A 19710-nucleotide genomic window follows, 5' to 3' on the forward strand; every position below is an offset into this window, starting at 1 on the left:
CCAGGAAAACATGCAGCTTGACAGAATTCTGTCAAGCAATTTGACCACATGTACCCTGGAACCTGTGGAATGTAAATGCTGAGTTCTACATCAGGGGTGCTGCAACACTAGCAGCCAGAAACCCAGGCTTCCTACCCTCTTGTTGGATATTTAATCACAGTAAACCCTCAATTAGACAAGACAATCATAAGTTGCTTTTTTTTTTTTTGGTCTTTTTGTAGCTACACCTGCAGCATATGGAAGTTCCCAGGCTAGGGGTCGAATTGAAGCTGCAGCTGAGGCCTAAGCCACAGCCACTGCAACAGTGGATACGAGCCATATCTGAGAACTACGCCATAGCTTGCAGCAAAGCTGGATCCTTATCCCACTGAATGAGACCAGGGATTAAATCTGCATCCTCACAGAGAGAGGGTCGGGTCCTTAATGTGCTGAACTACAATGGGAACTCCACGTAAACTTGCTTTTTAATTATATCAATAAAATGATCTCTTGGAAGTACTGTCAGGAAATAAAGGTCTTCCTTGCCCTTGGATTAAGGTGGTCACCTGGGCTTGAGAATGTTTATCCTGGAAATGTAAACCATACAAAGATAACTGTTTAGCTTCTAGTCTCATCTAGTGAACCATATAATTATTTGTAAGAAAAATAATTCATGAGAAGTAAAACACACTGCAGACAGTCCATGTTGGAGAACCCTATAAAGTAAAATATAGTAATTAGAAAAGCTTACATTTAAACATTATTTACTCATACAAATGTTACTGCATTTATATGGCTTTTAATTCAATTTGGTTGATTTTTTAGCTGGATGTTTTAAGTAATCATGTATTTTACCATAATATTCTATTCCCCAACTACTGATGGGTTTTTGTAGAATACTGCAGCTTGTGTTAATAGCTTTAGTGTGGTCATTTAAAAATAAGTGAAATTAGAAGTTCTAAACAATTTATGGGATGGAGGAAGAAAAATATTCCTAAATGTTTCCAAAAGAAACATCAGAGGCAAATTTGATTCAAACTCCTCAAATTGGGTCAAATGCCCTTTAATATCTGAATAGGCACTTTAAAATCAGAACAGGGTAATTTTCTTGTACCCCTTCAGTTTTTCCTCTTTTGCATAAAGATACCATTTACTACTGGGTTAGAAAAAACCCTGAACTGTGATTATTTATTAAGTAAGGGGAAAAGATATGAATCATTCTGCCGGTTGTGCCATCTGGGAGACTCTACTGGCTGAATTATATGCAACTTTCTTTTTTCCTTTTTGGCCATGCCCATGGCATGTGGAAGTTTCCAGGTCAAGGACTGAACTGCGCCACAGCAGTGACCCAAGCCGCTACAGTGACAATGCCAGATCCTTAATCTGCTGCACCACAAGAGAACTCTTTAAGTGATTTTTCAAACATGGAGGCTTGGGATCTCCCTATCCAAGCATGTATCTACTCTGATCTTCAAAAATGTCCTCATCTTTGCCACCTATACAGGCTTCCTGGCCATGGAGACCACCTTCATCTTCCAGCACAAAGGGAGCCAGTGGACCACACTACCTCTCTCAAGCCCCCGATTGAACTGGGGTGAGGGGAGGGAGTGGCAGGTGAAAGCCCTCGTATTTAAAGACTACTGTTCTCAAAGAAGACAGCATGCTGTTCAAAGGGGTGCCTGCTATCTGGGTATGCATAGGCTGCTCGTGCCCTGTGCAGTATTGCAGCACGAACACTCCTACTGGCTAAAATTTTCACAAACTGTCATACCTAACAGAGAGAAATCTGCACTAAACCCACTGCTGGAGTTTATAAGGTACAGAAAAGGCTCTTTTCCTATCCCCTCCTCCAATTCCAGACCCATGACGGACCCCAGGATGGGCAAATGCATTTTTAGCAGGTTCTAACTCAACATTAATAAAGCCTAACAAGGAAAAGCAACAGTCATTACCCCAACCATGCCTGGCACATACAAAATACTTTTCTCTTCAATGATTACCTCCATTTCAGTATGTGCAGTATATGCTACCAATTAAGGACAACACTGGAAAAATGCAAAGTGATAACAGCAAAACACCAACAACTTGTAACACTGACAGTCCCCAAGATACACAAACACACATACACACACTCCCACACTCCCGCTATTTGGGGCTATTTGTCACTGAGGAGAGAGCTCAGGAGGTTCCCCAGATGCACAGTTCAGCATCTGAGGTGGTGCTGTCCAGGTGAGGAAGTATAAATTAGGGTGAACTGTGTCTGCAGCAAACCCATGACAACCTAGTGTGATGATGACATGCCGTCACGGTTCACTCAACGTAGGATGTGTACATTTAGACTGTGGACCAGCTCGGCCCCTGCAGGCACTAGCATTCGCTCGTCTTTTCATGGAATATGAAAGGTAAACTCATGTTTCTTTGGTGATGGTCATTTGCTTGAATGGCAGATTTTTCTTTGGCCGCTGTATTAATGTTGTTTGAATAAGTATCTTCATCATCATCCTCATCCCGTGAATTACCCTCCAAGCTGTGTCTAATGCCATAAGCGAAGTATATCAGGAAACCTTTCAGAGAAGAAAAAAAAAATCAATATTTTAGGTGTGTCAGAAAAATGACTGGGAGTTCCCATTGAGGTTCAGCAGAAATGAACCCAACTAATATCCATGAGGACACAGGTTTGATCTCTGGCCTTGTTCAGTGGGTTAAGAATCCAGCATTGTCCTGAGCTGTGGGGTAGGTCCCAGACATGGCTTGGTTGGATCTGGCATTTGCCATGGCTGTGGTGTAGGTCAGCAGCTATAGCTCCAACTCAACCCCTAGCCTGGGAACTTTCATATGTCCTGGGTATGGCCCTAAAAAATTGAAGAAAGCAAAGAAAGCAACAAAGCAAGCAAGCAAGAAAGAGACTGTTTGTATGTGGGAAATGTAAGAACTTAATAGGGCTTTTTACCTTTTCTTCCTGTGCTATTTTTAGAAGGATGGAATGCAAGCAAGGGATAACCCATAAAAGGTTCCTGACAAACGTTTTTCCAGTAGAATGTGCTTCTTCATTTTTAACAAACCAGTCCTTCTTTTTAGTGGTTAACATGCCATCTTTACATGCGTCTTTTTCCCAAAAAATGTTTTTCAGATGTTTATAGAGAAAAATTATATTTACTTTCTCAAAACTCAACACTACACTTTAAGCAAAAGGATATGTGGGGAAAAGTCTCAAATACATTCCAAATACAAGTGGTGGTTTGTCAGGGTCACAGTCAAATATTTTGGAAACCTTGTCCTATGGGAACAGGGAATATGAGTGTGCCTTACACATTCCTATCACCAGGAGAGGACAAATAACTGTGTACAAAGCTGTTTTATTGGGGACCAGAGGGAAATGTTTTAAGCATCTCACAAGACAGTTCATTACTTATACGTAGGCATTCTGATGTATTTTAACAACATTTTAAAAACTGGTTGAGAGTCTGGGTTGATGTGAAATGCATTATAATTTTTCCAGGACAAATACTGGCAAATAGACTACCAATTAGTATTTTGGCATGTCTACCAATTAGGAATGATTCTGTTTCCTCTCATCTCCTCAGAGGTTTGAAGATCCAGAATCCCTGTCCTCAAATACAGGTATTGCTGTCACCGTTTTACAATGAAACTGGGACCCAGAAGCAGGGATGTAACATGGCCTAGGTCACACGGCTAATAAACGGCAGGGATGGATTCAAATACAGAGAGTCTGGCATAGTTCATGCTCTTCCCCAAGATCAGGAACATTAAACCAGACTGAGTTATGATGTGAGGAAGGAAAGAGTGACTCGTGGAAAGGCAGGAAGCGTGGATAAGCGTTCCATCAGATTACAAAGAGGTTCTTCTGGGCTCAGATAGGAGAGGGAGCCCTATGGTCCTGTGCCCTGGGAATTTGGATTCGGCTTCCTGGAAGCATCTGAGGAGATGGAGGTGGTGGGATCCCAAAGGCATGGCTTTGTGGTACATCCTGGAGGGCACGGCCAACCGACAAGTGATTCCTGTAGGATCCTGGCCCTGATGCAACAGAGCCACCTACCAGAAGTGGTCACAGTTACAGAGAGAATACCCTAGTGTAACCTGTGTAGACGGATAACCTTTGACCCAAAACAGTACCATCCCAATTCTTTGGCACAGTGTCAGATCCCCAAAATATGGGTAAAACTACTTAGGTTAAACCTGCCCATCAACTCAAGTGGTTTGGTGGCTTGAGATCAAAATTAAATTAATTTACAGCTGAAGCAAACACATATTCTCACAAAAGTGAATGAGATTCATTATTTATTTTTTGTCTTTTGTCTTTTTAGGGCTACACCCACAGCATATGGAGGTTCCCAGGCTAGGGGTCCAATCAGAGCTGTAGCTGCCGGTCTACGCCATAATCACAGCAACAAAGGATCCCAGCCGAGTCTGCTACAGCTTGCGGCAATGCTGGATCTTTAACCCACTGAGCGAGGCCAGGGATTGAACCCGCAACGTCTTGGTTACTAGTCAGGTTTGTTAACCACTGAGCCACGACAGGAACTCCCAAACTATTACATTTAGAATGGATAAGCAATGAGGTCCTAGTGTATAGCATGGGGAACTATATCCAGTCTCTTGGGATAGACCATGATGGAATATGAGAAAAAGAATGTATATATATGACTGGGTCACTATGCTGTACAGCAGAAACTAACTCAACACTGTAAATAAACTATACCATAATAAAAAATACATTTAGAAAAAAAAGCTATCTGGAAATGTAAATACTCAGATGTCCTAAAAAGTGAGAAAGGAAGAAGCTGAAAAAAGCCTTTATTTCTAAGAAGTGGGAATGAATGAATGCATTACTCTAATCACAGTGCATTGATACAGAGAGCCCATGTTCAGAAAGTGCAAACATGAAAAGACCTACCAAGTGCCATCCAAATGCTAAATCTGATCCAGGTATCTGCACTCAACTGGACCATCAGGTAAATGTTCACCAGGATGCTGAAGGCTGGCAAAAATGGTAAGAATGGAACCTAAGGGGGAGAAATATCTTCTTAAATATACTCAAATTCTTAAAGCACATTCCCCAAATTATTTTGATGTGGTGGCAACTAATTTAACATACCTACCTTTACACCGTGTCAGTTTATATTCTTACAAAAAGAACAACCTGAATAAAACCCATTCACCTAGAGAGTACTGCAAAGAGTGCTGTATTTTATATTGTTTACTGCAGCCCAAAGCAACAGAAGGTTTATCCAGCCTGCTAACACCTGCATTGTCACCAAGAAGCAACTGGTTTCTTGGGTGTAGTTTAGGGTTTACTGGGTTATTTCAGAAATCAAGAGGGCGTGCCTCTGGAACTCTGGCTATCTATGGTATCTCAGAAGACACTTCTAGGAAGCCCTCTTCATGCTGAATCCTCTTAGTTCAAATGGGACAGGATAATTTCACTTGCAGGGGAAGGGCTTTTGGTGGAAATGACTTGAGAGGGTACTAAATTTCTAAAATAAAATACTCAACTCGTTCTTCTGCTACTTTAGAGTACTGGACAAGAAATTTGCCTAATATTATACAAAATCATGTCATAGGAGCATATGCAAGTTTTTGGAAAGGGCAGTAAGACAGCCAATGCAGGGAGAATATTAAAGACAAAAACGAACATCTCAAAGAACTGTGACACTTTTGTTCATTGGTTGATGTCATCAGAGGGCTTTTTTTTAAGAAACAATTCATAAAAACTAATGTACAAGATAAAATGTGCATAATATTTAGGATTTCTCATCCTCATGACACATACCATAAAGGCTACTTTTTGCTGATTTTGGGGCTGCCTCCAAATGGTGAGCACAATGGCAACGCAGAGAACAAGAAACAGCACAAGAAGAGCGAGGCTCCACGCTTCCAGCCTGGCAATAGCATGGACTCCATACGTGGTCAAAATACTCAGGCCCAGAATGAGAAATGCTGCAAAAGTGACATGTTCATAAGACAAGATGAGCACACACCCTTCACTCAGAAGCCTCAGTTCAGAGGGTCCATTTTGAAAAGATAGCAAGTTCTTTATACGTCCACTCTGCCAAGTACTAAGATTCTCCCTTTCTGATTTCCCTGGTTAAGAAGCACTGTCTCGTCCTTAAACATCAACCTTCCCTCTGGTGCTGCCACCTTGCTTTTCCACTCATTTGCCACTATCTCCGATGACAGTGCACAGATTGATGGGATCTTGTCCGGGGTGGCTCTTTCTTTTTTTGTCAAATGGGGAAAACAAGCCTGTTCAGGTTCAGCTGTGCTAAATACTGTTAATGGAAACAAATAATATCTGATTTGCATTTTGCTTCCTATTTCAGAGAAGGACATGACTGCCCAGCCACCCTGTCTCTGACCACCGAGTGAGCACTAGGGGTCCCTCCTATGTGCTCTCAGAGAAACTGGTACTTCCCTCAGCTTGCCAGCAACAACCTTGTTCTGTACAGCCCAGGGAGAGCGAGGACCATCTCCCGCTCTTCCAAGTACCTGGTAGAGTTCCCGGCACACTGACGATGCCCAATAAATATTGCTGAAAATACAAATGATTACATAGCTGTGGGGAGCAAACAGGCTTTGCTCTAATGCCTCCTGTGTCCTTTGGTCCCAGTTCAGTTACTGGAAGGTGTACTTTGCTTCACACAGGAAGTGCCCTCACAGCTGACGAAATATACCAATTTTGTACTTCTGCCACTTTCACCTTGGGGAAGGTCTTTCTTTTTCAATTACCAAGATATGATTGATTTCTCCTGATAATGTAGAGGGGAGCTCAATGAGTGACCTGTCAGGTACAAATTTCAGGACTCAGGGTGGTGCTAACATGCTCTTTCATCCTCCTTCACATCATACCTGCTCCACCTGCGTACCTCCGCCAGGTCTGCAGGGTCTTTATAAAGTCTGTGCTGAAAGGGACTTACCAAGAAATCCCACCAGGAAACTCACGAGAGAAGCCGACTGTTTTGTGGGCAGAAGTGAGGGGCTGAAGAAGGCTGGCAGGCTGAAGCACCGTTCTGGCACCACAGTGACCTGGGACTTGCTTTTGGAGGCAGCGCTGGCACACGATCCCAGAGCTTCTTTCTCAGGACAGTATTTGGGTTGCTCATAAGATAATCCTGGCTGGTACCTGTACCCAAATAAAGGTGTGTCTTTATTCTCAAACAAGCACTTGCGCCAAATGAAATGAGCACCTAAAACCCTAAGGGGGACGTTTCCATTCACAGCTTGTGCAAAGCGTGCTGAGCCAGGCTGCACACCTGCTCCATAACATCTCTGTGGCAACTCTGGATTTTCTCCAATAGTCACTTAATTGGAAAGTTATGCAGATTAGATGCAGAAGAGAGTTACATTTTTGTTTCCTTTTTGGCCACACCTGCAGCATGTGCAAGTTCCCAGGCTGGGGATCAAACACGTGCCACAGCAGAGACAATGCCGGATCCTTAACCCACTGAGCCACCAGGGAACTCCGAGAGCTACATTTTAAAGCAAGGCAATTGTGACGACAAGATAATTATTTGGAAATATCTATGTCCAAAGGAGATGCAGTTCACGAAACAGCACAGAAACCCTGGTTAAACATTAGCTACAGAATAACATACAGTCCTCAGGTGGGCGTTGGAAGGCCTTTGCCTCAATACAACCTGCCTCTGTGGCCTCAACCCCCTCTGCTGTCCTAGTGTAACTCAGATGAATGCACCCAACCACTTCCCAGCCATTCTCCTTTATTATTGTTCCCCTTCCTCTTCAGCTGGTGTCAAGGTATCAGTCTGCTTCACCTCCTCATATCTGTCCAGTCTCCCCAAGATGTCTCTTTTCCCTCTGAACAGCCTTTGTTTAAATTTAAAAGTAACGTGTCCCCCATTTAATGAAGAAATACGCTCACTGAGAAAAAAATACACAAAAGTACAAAGAAGAAAATTAAAATTATCCATAACACCGCCACTCAGTGATAATCACTGCTAGCATTTTGACACAATTTCAATCAGGGACAAGTGCATATGTGTGTGTATGTGTATATACAAAAACCATCTCTTCATGTAAATTCATTACTATTTAAATAAATTCAGATGTTACATATAACTTTGCATCTGGAAATTGATACATTTCTCCATACAATTAAATATTTTATTTGCTGTAGAAAAATCCACCACCCTCATTTATATAACTATTCTACTTTTTTAAAATTAAAGTGTAGTTGAGTTACATGTTATATTAGTCTCTGGTGTACAGCAAAGTGATTTAGTTGGGGTGTGTGTGTGTGTGTGTGTGTGTGCATGTGTGTGTGTGTAGCCAAGTGATTTAGTTATATATGTGTGTGTGTGTATGTGTGTATTCTTCTTCAAATTATTCTCCATTATGGTTTATTACAGGATATTGAATATAGGTCCCTGTACTGTACAGTAGGATCTTGTTGTTTATCTATTTTGTTAACAATTCTACTATTGATACAGAGCCTAGTTCAATTTTTTCACTATTGTAAATTACCTTTTCCATGAACATCCTTTGCATATATCCATGTGTACCTCTTGGATTAAATCTTTAGTATAAAATTTAGCAGTTGAATCACTGGGAGTAAAAAGATAATATTCTTACGTGTTTTTATATATTATGAGAACTTGCTGACATAGATTAGGCCAATCTATTGGTAATTATCAAATGACCAAAATCAAACTGTATTTGATACTTTGCTTAAGGACCAAGTATGCAAGTTACACTTGGTATTGATGATTTTATGTCTATGGCCTCTCACTTCTGCGAGACAACTAGCTCCTTGAAAATAAAACCAGTGAGGCCTCATTTTCTTTATTCCCTAAGCCTTTATTCCCTGTGACACATGCCCTTCAGAACCACCTGGCAAAGAGGACAACTCACCTGAGGATGAGAACACAGGCCGCGACCAGAGAGTAGGCCAGAAGGGTGCCGATGGACATCATGTCCACAAGAGCCTTCAGGTCAAACAGAAATGCCATCACAGCTATTGAGGAAAGAAAGAATGGTGAAGAAAATGGCCTGTGATAAATTTCCACACAGTTGATAATGCTCAAGTCAAGGACAAAGGATAGGCATTTTTCCGTTTTAGTACCAATAAGTCAATCAAGTACAGAAAGCATACTTCTCACAGTTAATAAGATGTTCTTTAGGTCATGCAAACTGCGAATAAAACTTCAAACACCCTCAGCTCTCTATCAAGTACAAAACACATCTACTCTGTTGTGGCTCAGTGGTAATGACTCTGACTAGTATCCATGAGGGTTCAAACCCTGGCCTTTCTCAGTGGGTTAAGGATCCAGTGCTGCTGTGAGCCCTGGTGTAGGTTGCAGACATGGCTCAGATATAGTGCTGTTGTGGTTGTGGTATAGGCCGGCAGCTGCAGCTCTGTCTTCAACCCCAGCCTGGGAACTTCCCTATGCCATGGGTGTGGCCCTAAAAGACAAAAGAAAAAAAAAATCTACTCTGATCACTTAAAAATATTGACCTGACAAAGAGTGAAAATTTTATATGACAGAATACTGTCCTTTGATGTTTCAGAAGCAAAACATTGCTAGGAAATATTGGCTGGCTCCTTTTTAAAAAATCCATAAAAGAAGTCAAACAGGAGTGCTTTTGTTATAGCTGTTATACAATCAATTTTAATTTCCACCTGCATTTCGAGTTATTTCTTATACAAAATAGAATAGTGCCAAACTAAATAACGTCTCTGACTGCAGGAAAATTTTGCTGATTAAAACCACACACTCTAGGAAGACTGACTAAATTTGAGAGATCATCTGTGCTCTCCACTCAAAGCTCAATAATGTTAAGAGGAAAAGAATACTTTATATAGTTGAATAATTAACTTGAACTTAACTATTTTTCCCTCATTGAAACATCAAAATAGGGATAACATGGACTTGAATTTACCAAAAAGTTGTGCCTATCACAGTAAGCAGAAAACACCACCTTCCACTTGTGTGGTGTTCCTGACATCTCAGCAAGCTTTGTATCTCTATAATTCCAAGTTATCTTCAATTCAATAATCCTATGAAATGGGGGAAATTGTTTAGGTTTAGCTACACAGTCCAGAATTTGACTGTTTTTGAACAAAACCCTAGCTATTTCACTCGATTTGACCTAATAAATAGGATCATTGTCCTCTTTTTATAGACAGGCTAACTTAGCACGGTTATAACTACTAGGTAGAAGCAGGGTTCCAGGTAAATCAACATGCCCATTCACCTTCTATGAGACCATATTGCTTCTTTAAAGACACCTCACGCCTTACTTTGAAAAATCGCCATTGCTAGTGGACTATCATGTTAGATTAAAATCTCATTATGTTTGTAAGAATCACAGATAACCAAAATCAAGGGAGCCAAAACAAAAGAAAGTGAAACATTATCCATACAAGCTCTCTGATCTAAGTTTAAAACAAGCAAAGTAAGATGTAGGGACTATAAAATAACAAAAATGTTACTATTTTAGAGCGTTAAAAATGCTACCATTGTCTTCTTTTAACTGTTAATTCTAGTATCTTACTATGCTGCCAAATTAAATTCTTCCTAAAAGAAGAAGGACACATTTTTCAAAATTTTTGAATATACAATAGAGAATTAATCGGCAAGATTTTACTGGAAAAATAAAAACTTTTATGGACTAAATAAAATGTTATCCATTGTTAAGATTTATGACCTATCTTTAATATCATAATGTACTGTTTAATCATAAGTCGGGCCTTAAACTGTCTAGTGCAACGAACCTTATTTTATGGGGGCAGGAATCTAGGCACTGAGAAAATGAATGATTCGACCTCCCAACGTACATCTAATAAAGTGCCTAATTAATTAGAAAACATTTATGAAGTAAAATTGTTTAGGCAAAATTATACTTTCTGACTCTGAAAGGACCCCGTTTCATACATAATTAAGCTGCAGTCTTCTCTAACCTAATTTCCCAAGGCTTAGGAACTTCAACAAAATTATCATTTTTAGTTTGAATTTCTACTATCAAGAGTATCGATCATTTTATCTATAAAGCTTGCTAAAGTCCTTCTCGTGCTCCCTGTATCTGGGCCTTTCATTCTCTCAATCTGCAGATATCTTTGAAAATTTCTGCATGGGGTAAGAATTTGACCAAAAGCATTTTACATGGATATTATGACATGCCAAAAAGTAGGCATCTGGAGTTTTGTTGTTGTTGTTTTTAAACATGAGTTAATACCAAAACTGTTCAAAGGAAAAATAGATTCTTAGTGGGGTTTATTTAGAGATAGGTGTTAGTAACTTTTAGAGAACCATGGTGGCCCAGGAGGTGGGGACAGCCACCATGCTGTGCGGGGATGACAATGGCCAAGTATAAATTGTTTTTTGACATTTCTTATATTTAATTAAAAATAGGTAAACATACATTATCTTTTCAAAAACCCTATGGTGCTTTACAATAGTCAACTTAAATCTTAAAGACAAAAAAGAAAACACTGAAACATTATTTTTAAACCAATAACTCAAAAGTTAAAAAATCATTCTTAAATTAATATTTTATGTGTTAATAATATAATACTATTTCCTCATTCATCAATCTGAAAAGCATTTATACCTGATATATAGTGAGGAACCCCTGCAACCCTTTACACATTTGTTAGAAGCCCCAAAGGTTAAAATAATGAAAGAAGAAAAAAATCCCAAAGGGTCAAAAGTTATGAGTTTCAGTAGACCACCGCCACCACAATTTCCAGATATAATCTCAATGTTCACACCCAAATTTATCAGTGATTTTGTTCTTAACTTACATGCACAGCAAGCAGACCCTCTTTTTAAGTCCATGCATGCGCAAAAACACTCAAGTCCAATGGTGAAGAATCCTATGTTTGTAAAGCTTACCAGAAATGACCCCTGCAGTCAAGGTGGCAGCTACTGGTGACTGCCTCTTACTCACTCTGGCAAGAAATCTAAACAGTAAGCCATCCCGGGCCATGGCAAACAGAATTCGGGGTAAAGGAAACATAGAGCCCAGAAGACTAGAACAGAAAAATTCATAATCCACATGTGAGTTATCACAAATATTATTCTAGATGGGTATATACAGGTAAAGACTGGACACACTAAAGTACAGAACCTATGCTAAAAAAAATTCAAAATAGAAAACACTCACCAAAAAAAGCTACTGATCTTTACATATATCCAAATAGAAAAGCACCTCATTTCCCATTTTTCCCCCAGAATCCTTGATGAAGAAAGATCCCCCTTTACTTAATAAAAGTCAACTCTCTCTCACCTGCCACCGCACCCGATGATAAAGTAGCAATTACTGGTGTCTTCGTTTTGGAATTGATTTGAGCTAGACATTTGAAAAGCAACCCATCCTCCGCCATAGCATAGATTACACGAGGCATTGGGAAAATGGATCCAAGAAGACTGAATAAAAAGCAAACACATGCAGTATGGCAAACACATTCATGCAAGATTACATCCCAGAACTGAAATTAAGAAATTGTACAAAATTCAGCATCACAGCAGTGATTATGAAGTCTTGTTATTTTAAAAATGTTTTTCAATTAGGCATTTAAAAATATCTGCCAATTAATCACGGTGCTATTTATTATTCTCTTACAGATATTTGTCCAGCACAATTATCAGACTAAAACTATTGCAAATAATTTGTGCAGGCCCATGATTACTAATGAATTAAAACTAAGTAATTAAGACTGAAACAAAACCAATTGTGTCATTAAGACATTTTTTTAAACTCAGAAAATAAAATTCATAAATTGATGTGTAATTAAAGAGAAGATTGACTTTATATCAGTCTCTTCACTTATTCAATAATTACACATTTTCATATTTATTTTACCATTATTTTCCCTCACATAGCATGATCTTTGATCAAAGTAGTAATAATTCTCAGCATCATAAGATAATTAAGACAGAAAAAAGCAAAAAAAAAAAATTAACTCACTATAAATTTAGTACATAGAAGTAGCCGCAATTAAACATTAGTAACAGCAGTGAGGTTTAAGAAAATGATTGTTTGCTTTAGATGTTCTGAATTATGTGTTTACTGGTTGTATCTTTCCATATATGAATTAGTTGTAAAGTAACCATTTAAGAGAAAATAAGAAAAATATTTTATTTTTAAAATCCATCTTCTTTATCTTTTAATAAAGCTAGGTTGAGCTTGACCACAAGAAGATTTTTGTTCATCTCTCTTCTAAGACCATGGTGCAAGGTATCTTCACAGTGTAGATTTTTTTGAAACTATTTGAAACTATTCAGAATAAACCTCAGCACTGGCTGAGAAACCAATGAGGGTAATTTAGAAGTTGCTGCTTAATATTATCTTGAATATTAAGAGATTTCGAAAGGGATTTTGAGGAGAAAAAAAGCTAGGCTGATGAATTACCTAAAAAGATTTCTCTTTCCAATTTCAACTTTTAGAAAATTATTTTCACTTCAAAAAATTAGTAATCAAGCAGAAATTAATTTTCTCTTTGTAAGAATGCTTTACAGGATAGCATGGTATAAAACTCAAATGAAGTATCTTATGAACACACATTAATTCAAAATATCAAATTATAAAATATTAAAATAAGCACCTACTAAAAATCTGAATACTTGAGATTCAACTATTCTTTTCCACTATTAATTTGAGAACAGTATTTTCCATTTCTAGATCAAGTTCACTCTGATCAGTACTAATGAAAAAGTCTCAGTGTTTCATAATAAAAAGCACATCATACTTAACAATGCCACAGCATATAGCTTCCACTCACACAGAATTGATATCATTTTAGAAGACAGAAGAAAATGTCAAGCCTGCACATAATATCTCAAGGATTTGTAGCACTACAATTAACACCAAAGCCAGCAGGGAAACATACTAGTATAAACACTGTGAAGTTTTACAAGACATACTTAGACACACATATGTATGAATAAATGAAATACATATGTGTGTATAAGTGCCATATACACACACACACACACATATATATATATCTCCATGGAAGCTTGGACCATCATTATCTTGGAAAACTGACTTTTACCTGATGGGGGAAAATTTTTTATCACTTAAGAGTTTGATATGGCAATTCTGGGTGAACTATTCAGAGCATACACTTCATATTATGTTCCTCCAATTAGGATTATTTTTAAAACATACGAAAGCAATTCTTTAGACTTTGCAGTAACCCAGACAGCCCTGCCCCAAAGGCAATGCAACATACCTTGTTGACAAAGCACAGAGGGAGCCTGCTGCAACGACATACTTGGCAGGACCCCATCCAACGTACTCAAATGCTACAGGAAGTGGGCTTTTCTCATCAAGGAGGTAGTATGGCATCATAAGGGTCAAAGCTGCTGAGACCCCAAAATAGGCCATAAAGCAAACAAGCAGAGAAGTCACAATTCCAATAGGAATGGCTTTCTGAGGATTCCGGACTTCTTCGCCTAAGCCAACAAAAAGATTTGTATATTTAATAAAACATGAATTCTTTTTCTCCTTCACAGTAATTCTCCTCTGCTTCTGTCCCTTTTGTTTTCTCAACTTGCTCCATCTATGCCACATGAAGGCCTCTCTCCTCTTGAAGGCCCTTTACTATCACATAAAATCCCAAAGCCCAGAGGCAAGATGAGAAAGCAAGAAATCCTGCAAGCCAAGGTCATGTTTCCAGAAAAAACAAAACAAAACAAAACAAAACAAAAAACATAATATGCCAGCACTCTTAAATTTAAATGTTTAGGGATAGAACAGCAGCCTTAATCCACTTTGAAGAGGATTCCTCTGCAGAGATTACACCCCATGGCATTCTTAGGCCCTTAATTATAAAGGCTTCTGTATATATGAAGATAAGCTTCTATTAAGTGCATTGATTGGTATTAAATTCTAGTTTAAAAGAGTACAATCTGGATCTTTCTCATAAGATTTGGTATTTGAAATACCCAAAATATGGTCAATTATAAGTCCATGCAATAATATGAACCCAGAGGAAGCTCTTAGGGAGCGATTGTGGCATGATTATTTTGTTGTATAGGATATAGAGAAAAAAATGTATATATGTATATCACAATGCATTTTGTCCTATTAAAGAAGAAACAATTTAAGGGCATGATCATCATTTGTTATTCACTGTGATACCACTCCCAGACCAAAGGTAACTATGACTAAGATTTACAAAGTAATTGACAGCTTGCAAAGTATTTTTCATAAAGTATTATATCTTAGGTAACCTTCATGAACATCTAAGGAGTAGGTTCTGCTCTCCTGATTTTACCAATATGGAAACCAAGGCTCAGAGTTCTACTAATTTTGCTTTTTTATATAGTAGGTGTTACATCTGTGTTTGGAACCAGCCCCTATTACCTCGAATTCCACTCTCTTTCCTTGACCCTCTGTTGTCACCCATGGGTTCAAGGAACCCTTTTTCCTTTTAATAGAGCCAAGACTCTGCTCTTACCAGTTGTTGCAATGCAGTCAAATCCCACAAAGGCATAAAAGCAGGTTGCAGCCCCAGCCAAAGTTCCCGTAAAACCGTAAGGCATAAAGCCACCAGCCCCGTAGATACTTGTTCCATTTTCAGAAAGGGGCTCTCTAAAGAAGAGAAGAAGCACATTGGAAAGTCATCTTCCTAGAAAACTGCTTCTTCAAGTGAATTGTCTCAAACTACCTCCTTGGAAGGTTATTGTGTTCACCAGCTCTTTGAAGCTACTGTTGTACACAGCTAAAAGTAAATTCTGACTTTTTTTTTCATTCTGTCTTAGAGGATACAGTTGTGTTCCCAACAATGGTATGCTCTTGGATTACCAGCACTCAACTGGAGGCTGATCAATAGCATAAGCAGGAGGCTCAGATCCACTCTGGCTGGAACTCACAGTCAGGCAGGATTTTGAGAACAGAGACCACATATATGGGCCATGGTCTGAAATAAAGGCATGAAACTTTCTTTTCTCATGGACAGTAGGGTAGACTATGTATCTAAAAAATTTACTAAGACATCTGACACGGTGAAATAAAATCCTCCTAGGCTTGATTAATAATACTGAAGTTGAAACATGTTAAAAATTGTATAAAACCAGAGGATACTAAGTGTCTGCCTTATCAGAATGACAACAAACAACATATGTAAAGAAAAACAAGTAAATGTACATCACTTCATATAATAGAGATTTTTGTAATCATTTATTTACACATAGGAATATTATGCTTAAATAAATCTTAGGATGAAACTTTTTGTATATAATAAACTTTTGAGATTATCTGGTCTAAAGTGAAATGCATAGACAATTCTGCTTATGCAACCAATAACATTCTCAAAAAAAAAGCCAGAAGGCCTGAAAATTACTACATGGTTGAAAGAATGCAATGGAACCAAAGAGTGTTCCCAAAGAAAGAACTAAAGGATGCATGACTCAAAAATACTCATTGCTTTTTAGAGGCAAACCTTTGGGGGGAAAAAAAACATTAGTCCAAGCAATGGTTAGGATCTCTCCTTGCTCTTCCCTTAAACCTGGAGCCAAACTTGAGATTAAGAACCAGCAGCTGCAAGGCTTTAAATAGCTGCACAATGGTAAGCATACCTATGCATTCATGTGTGGGGGGAGCCTGGGAAGAACAGTCTCAAAATAGAACAGACCTTCAGAAAGTTCTCTGAAGTAGAAAGTTTGAGAACCATTGTTCTAGAGGAAAATGTAACATAAGACAAAAGCATGAAAAAAAACCAAAAACCCAAAACCTCAAAATAGGAGAGGAAAAAACCCAAATATTTCACCTGGCACTTGCTGATATATTTTTGAGAAACTCTTCACTAATTTTCCAGTTTGCCACGTTTCCTTTCACAAACCCAGCCACCATAACAAAGAGAAGGACCAGGATGTTAACAGCTGTGAAGACTTTATTCACCCAAGCAGACTCTTTTACTCCAAAAGATAAAAGACCTATGGGAGGAAAAAAGGGAGTATTTTAATTTTTAACCTAACCTTTAGGAAAAAGCAAGACCATTTTGAGACAGTTACAGGTTTTAGCATGTTATTCCACCAGTATTCATATATTTAACTGACATTTATCCCTTTCTATTGAGAGCCCTTACCTGTGAATAAAACCAACTTGATTTCAGAAGTCAGGCCATGCTCATAGCCAAGAGACCTCACACTCTCCAATAAATGGGTCAATTTAGTAACTTTGGCTATTATTACCCATGGGTAGGTGGAGGTAAAGTAACTTAATTTTAATTAAATGCTGTTCTAAAAAGTCATTTCAAGGTTCAGGGCTGCAAAATCTTAAGTAAAAGTTCAATCATATTGTCTGCCTCATAGTTACTGGATACATTAAACAAAGTAGCTCTTCAATTGTCATTCCAAAAGATATTTTGTAAATCGATTCTCATTTTAATAGTTTTATTTTTACACTGTGATTGTAAAAGTAATCAATTTTCTATTTAAATAATTTGAAGATACAGAAAAGAAAATAAAAGGAAATAAAGATCAAATGTAATCTCCTCTCCTTAATTTAGCACACACACACACAAGGACACACACATTTCCATGTCGACAAATACATATTCTCATTTTTATCAGCCACATCCTCTCCTGTTATGTGGAGACACTACGCTTTACTCCTATATTTATAGAAATCAGGTCACAGTTTCTTACAACTATAAACCGTACTGAGATAATCATCCTTTTATAAATATCTTTTTACACTTCATAATTATTTCTCTACAATAATTTTCTATAAGGTAATACTGTATCAAGGGTATACACTTTATATAAGACTTTTGGTTCATATTGTCAAAACAATCTCCAGAAAGTCTGGCCCAATTTAAATGGTCCATTTTTTCCCATTAGGCTATTCCTATTCATATTGATTCATAATACATTTATTCAATAATACTATAAGCTCTCTGACTGTATATGTGTATGGCATGTTTTTCCCAATTTATCATGTACTTTTAATCTTAGTGTTGAGTATACATGTAAGAAAGTTTTAGAATATAAATTTTTCCTCTTCAGTTTCTACCTCTAGAAAGATTCTCCCTAATATTAACCCCCAAACATTCAACTTTGTTTCCGTCCAGTACTTTCAGGATTATATCTATCATATTTGTATCTTTAATCCATCTTGTATAACACATGAATTAGGGATCAAAGAAAGTTTACTTTTTACTATTGGGAAAATAATTGTGATGAAAGGCTTATATCACGTATGCTTTTGCTTCTTCCACATATTTATACCACCCATGGTCAAATAAGCAAAAATATCTAAGTAGAGATGAGAAAAGCTGAATTTCATCCTCCCACCTGTACAATTCCCAGAATTACACAGGAATATAACTATATTAACAACATAAAGGAGAACTGTATGGTCAGTGCAATTATTGATGCTGACTGTCAGATTAGGAAACACTATGCAAATACAGACCTTGGAAACATCCACTATACATATACACTGTATATCACCATACACTTTGGAAAATAACAAAGCCATCGCCATGCTTTATAAATCTTCCCCAATACCCCAAGTACACTCTTCATCCTGAGATCCCCACTTCCTCCCAGTAGATTAGAGGCCAATGACTACCTCATCTAAATGCTACATCTACTTCTCTTGCATCCAGCTTCAGTTGACAAGACATTTGGTATTACAATATGAAAAAAGATTATAGTAGGAGGTTTTGGTCTTCAAAGTTTCTAAGAACAAAGTTATCCTGCTATCTTAACCTATATTTAAAGACATGATGGTCAATGAACATGAGACATAAGATGCAGGCCAAGGTTGGAGTCTTGCCGTGCAATTTAATGACTGGAACCGTGTCATAGCTACATGCTTCTCATTGTTTAGAGATTAAAGCTGAAGATTTAAGATCACCAAAACCATCCCTAAATAAAATGTGATGTAACTATAATGTTAGCTAGTCTGTTGAGAAACCAAAACAAATAAACAAAACCTACCACCTGTTTGAAAACAATTGATGGAATTTTTCATGACATCAGAAGGAAAATGCCAAATGTTTTGGACCTATAAATTCTGTTCATGTGTATAACCCTACCTTCACATAAAACATTAAATTAATGGCTAATTTTTTAGCGTGTGTAGTTTTTTTAATTATATAATTATTTTTTTGCATTTTATTTTATTTTATTTTTTATTTCCCCAATACTTTACTATTTTTTTTCTACTGTACAGCATGGTGATCCACAATGGAATACCACTCACCCATAAAAAAGAACAAAATAATGCCATTGGCAGCAACATGGATGGAACTAGAGACTCTCATACTGAGTGAAGTCAGAAAGAGAAAGACAGATACCATATAATTACATAATTTTATAAGGAAAAGTTTAATTTATAGAAAAACAGGAAGAAAGCAGCTAGAAATAAGGCTGGACCGGAAAACAAGGGTGTGTATGGAAGTGGGAACAAACATGAACTTTATTCTTAGTGCAATCCTTGATGGATTTCAATAAGAGTGCAAGGCAGGGATGACAATCAACATGGAAAAATGTTCAAATAAGTAAAACAAGTATAAAGGGACAGCAGGGATTAGCTACACCTACAAAATAAAATTGCCTGCCAGTTGCTATGCATCAAGCAAGAGCCTGCACAACATAGACACTGACACCCCCATTTTATGGATGAGCAAACTGAGTCGTGCAAAGATTAAGTCACTCAGTGTTCCAAAGGCAGGAAGTAGGGGAGTAAACGGAAAACCTGATCACTGACTCTAATTTCTCTGCCTTTCTAAATGGC

At 37.9% G+C, this 19710-nt stretch overlaps 1 protein-coding gene across 2 annotated transcripts in view; it reads right to left on the reverse strand.

Moving 5' to 3' along the window:
• Window positions 1–1266: 1266 nt before the first annotated feature.
• SLC7A2 (solute carrier family 7 member 2) overlaps window positions 1267–19710 on the reverse strand; it is a 79534-nt gene continuing 61090 nt past the window's right edge. Inside the window, exons 4-12 of one of the 2 annotated variants that reach the window (XM_047771872.1) lie at window positions 16733–16898; window positions 15422–15555; window positions 14192–14414; window positions 11850–11986; window positions 8866–8968; window positions 6915–7120; window positions 5771–5937; window positions 4895–5003; window positions 1267–2543 (exon numbers count right to left, since the gene is read on the reverse strand). In XM_047771872.1, coding sequence (XP_047627828.1) covers window positions 2347–2543; window positions 4895–5003; window positions 5771–5937; window positions 6915–7120; window positions 8866–8968; window positions 11850–11986; window positions 14192–14414; window positions 15422–15555; window positions 16733–16898 — 1442 coding nt within the window. In that variant the 3' untranslated portion in view covers window positions 1267–2346. Of the gene's footprint in view, window positions 2544–4894; window positions 5004–5770; window positions 5938–6914; window positions 7121–8865; window positions 8969–11849; window positions 11987–12243; window positions 12384–14191; window positions 14415–15421; window positions 15556–16732; window positions 16899–19710 lie in introns of both variants that reach the window. The other variant, XM_047771871.1, reaches the window with a different exon arrangement.

Source organism: Phacochoerus africanus, chromosome 3, assembly GCF_016906955.1.
Source record: "Phacochoerus africanus isolate WHEZ1 chromosome 3, ROS_Pafr_v1, whole genome shotgun sequence".
Classification (NCBI taxonomy): domain Eukaryota; kingdom Metazoa; phylum Chordata; class Mammalia; order Artiodactyla; family Suidae; genus Phacochoerus; species Phacochoerus africanus.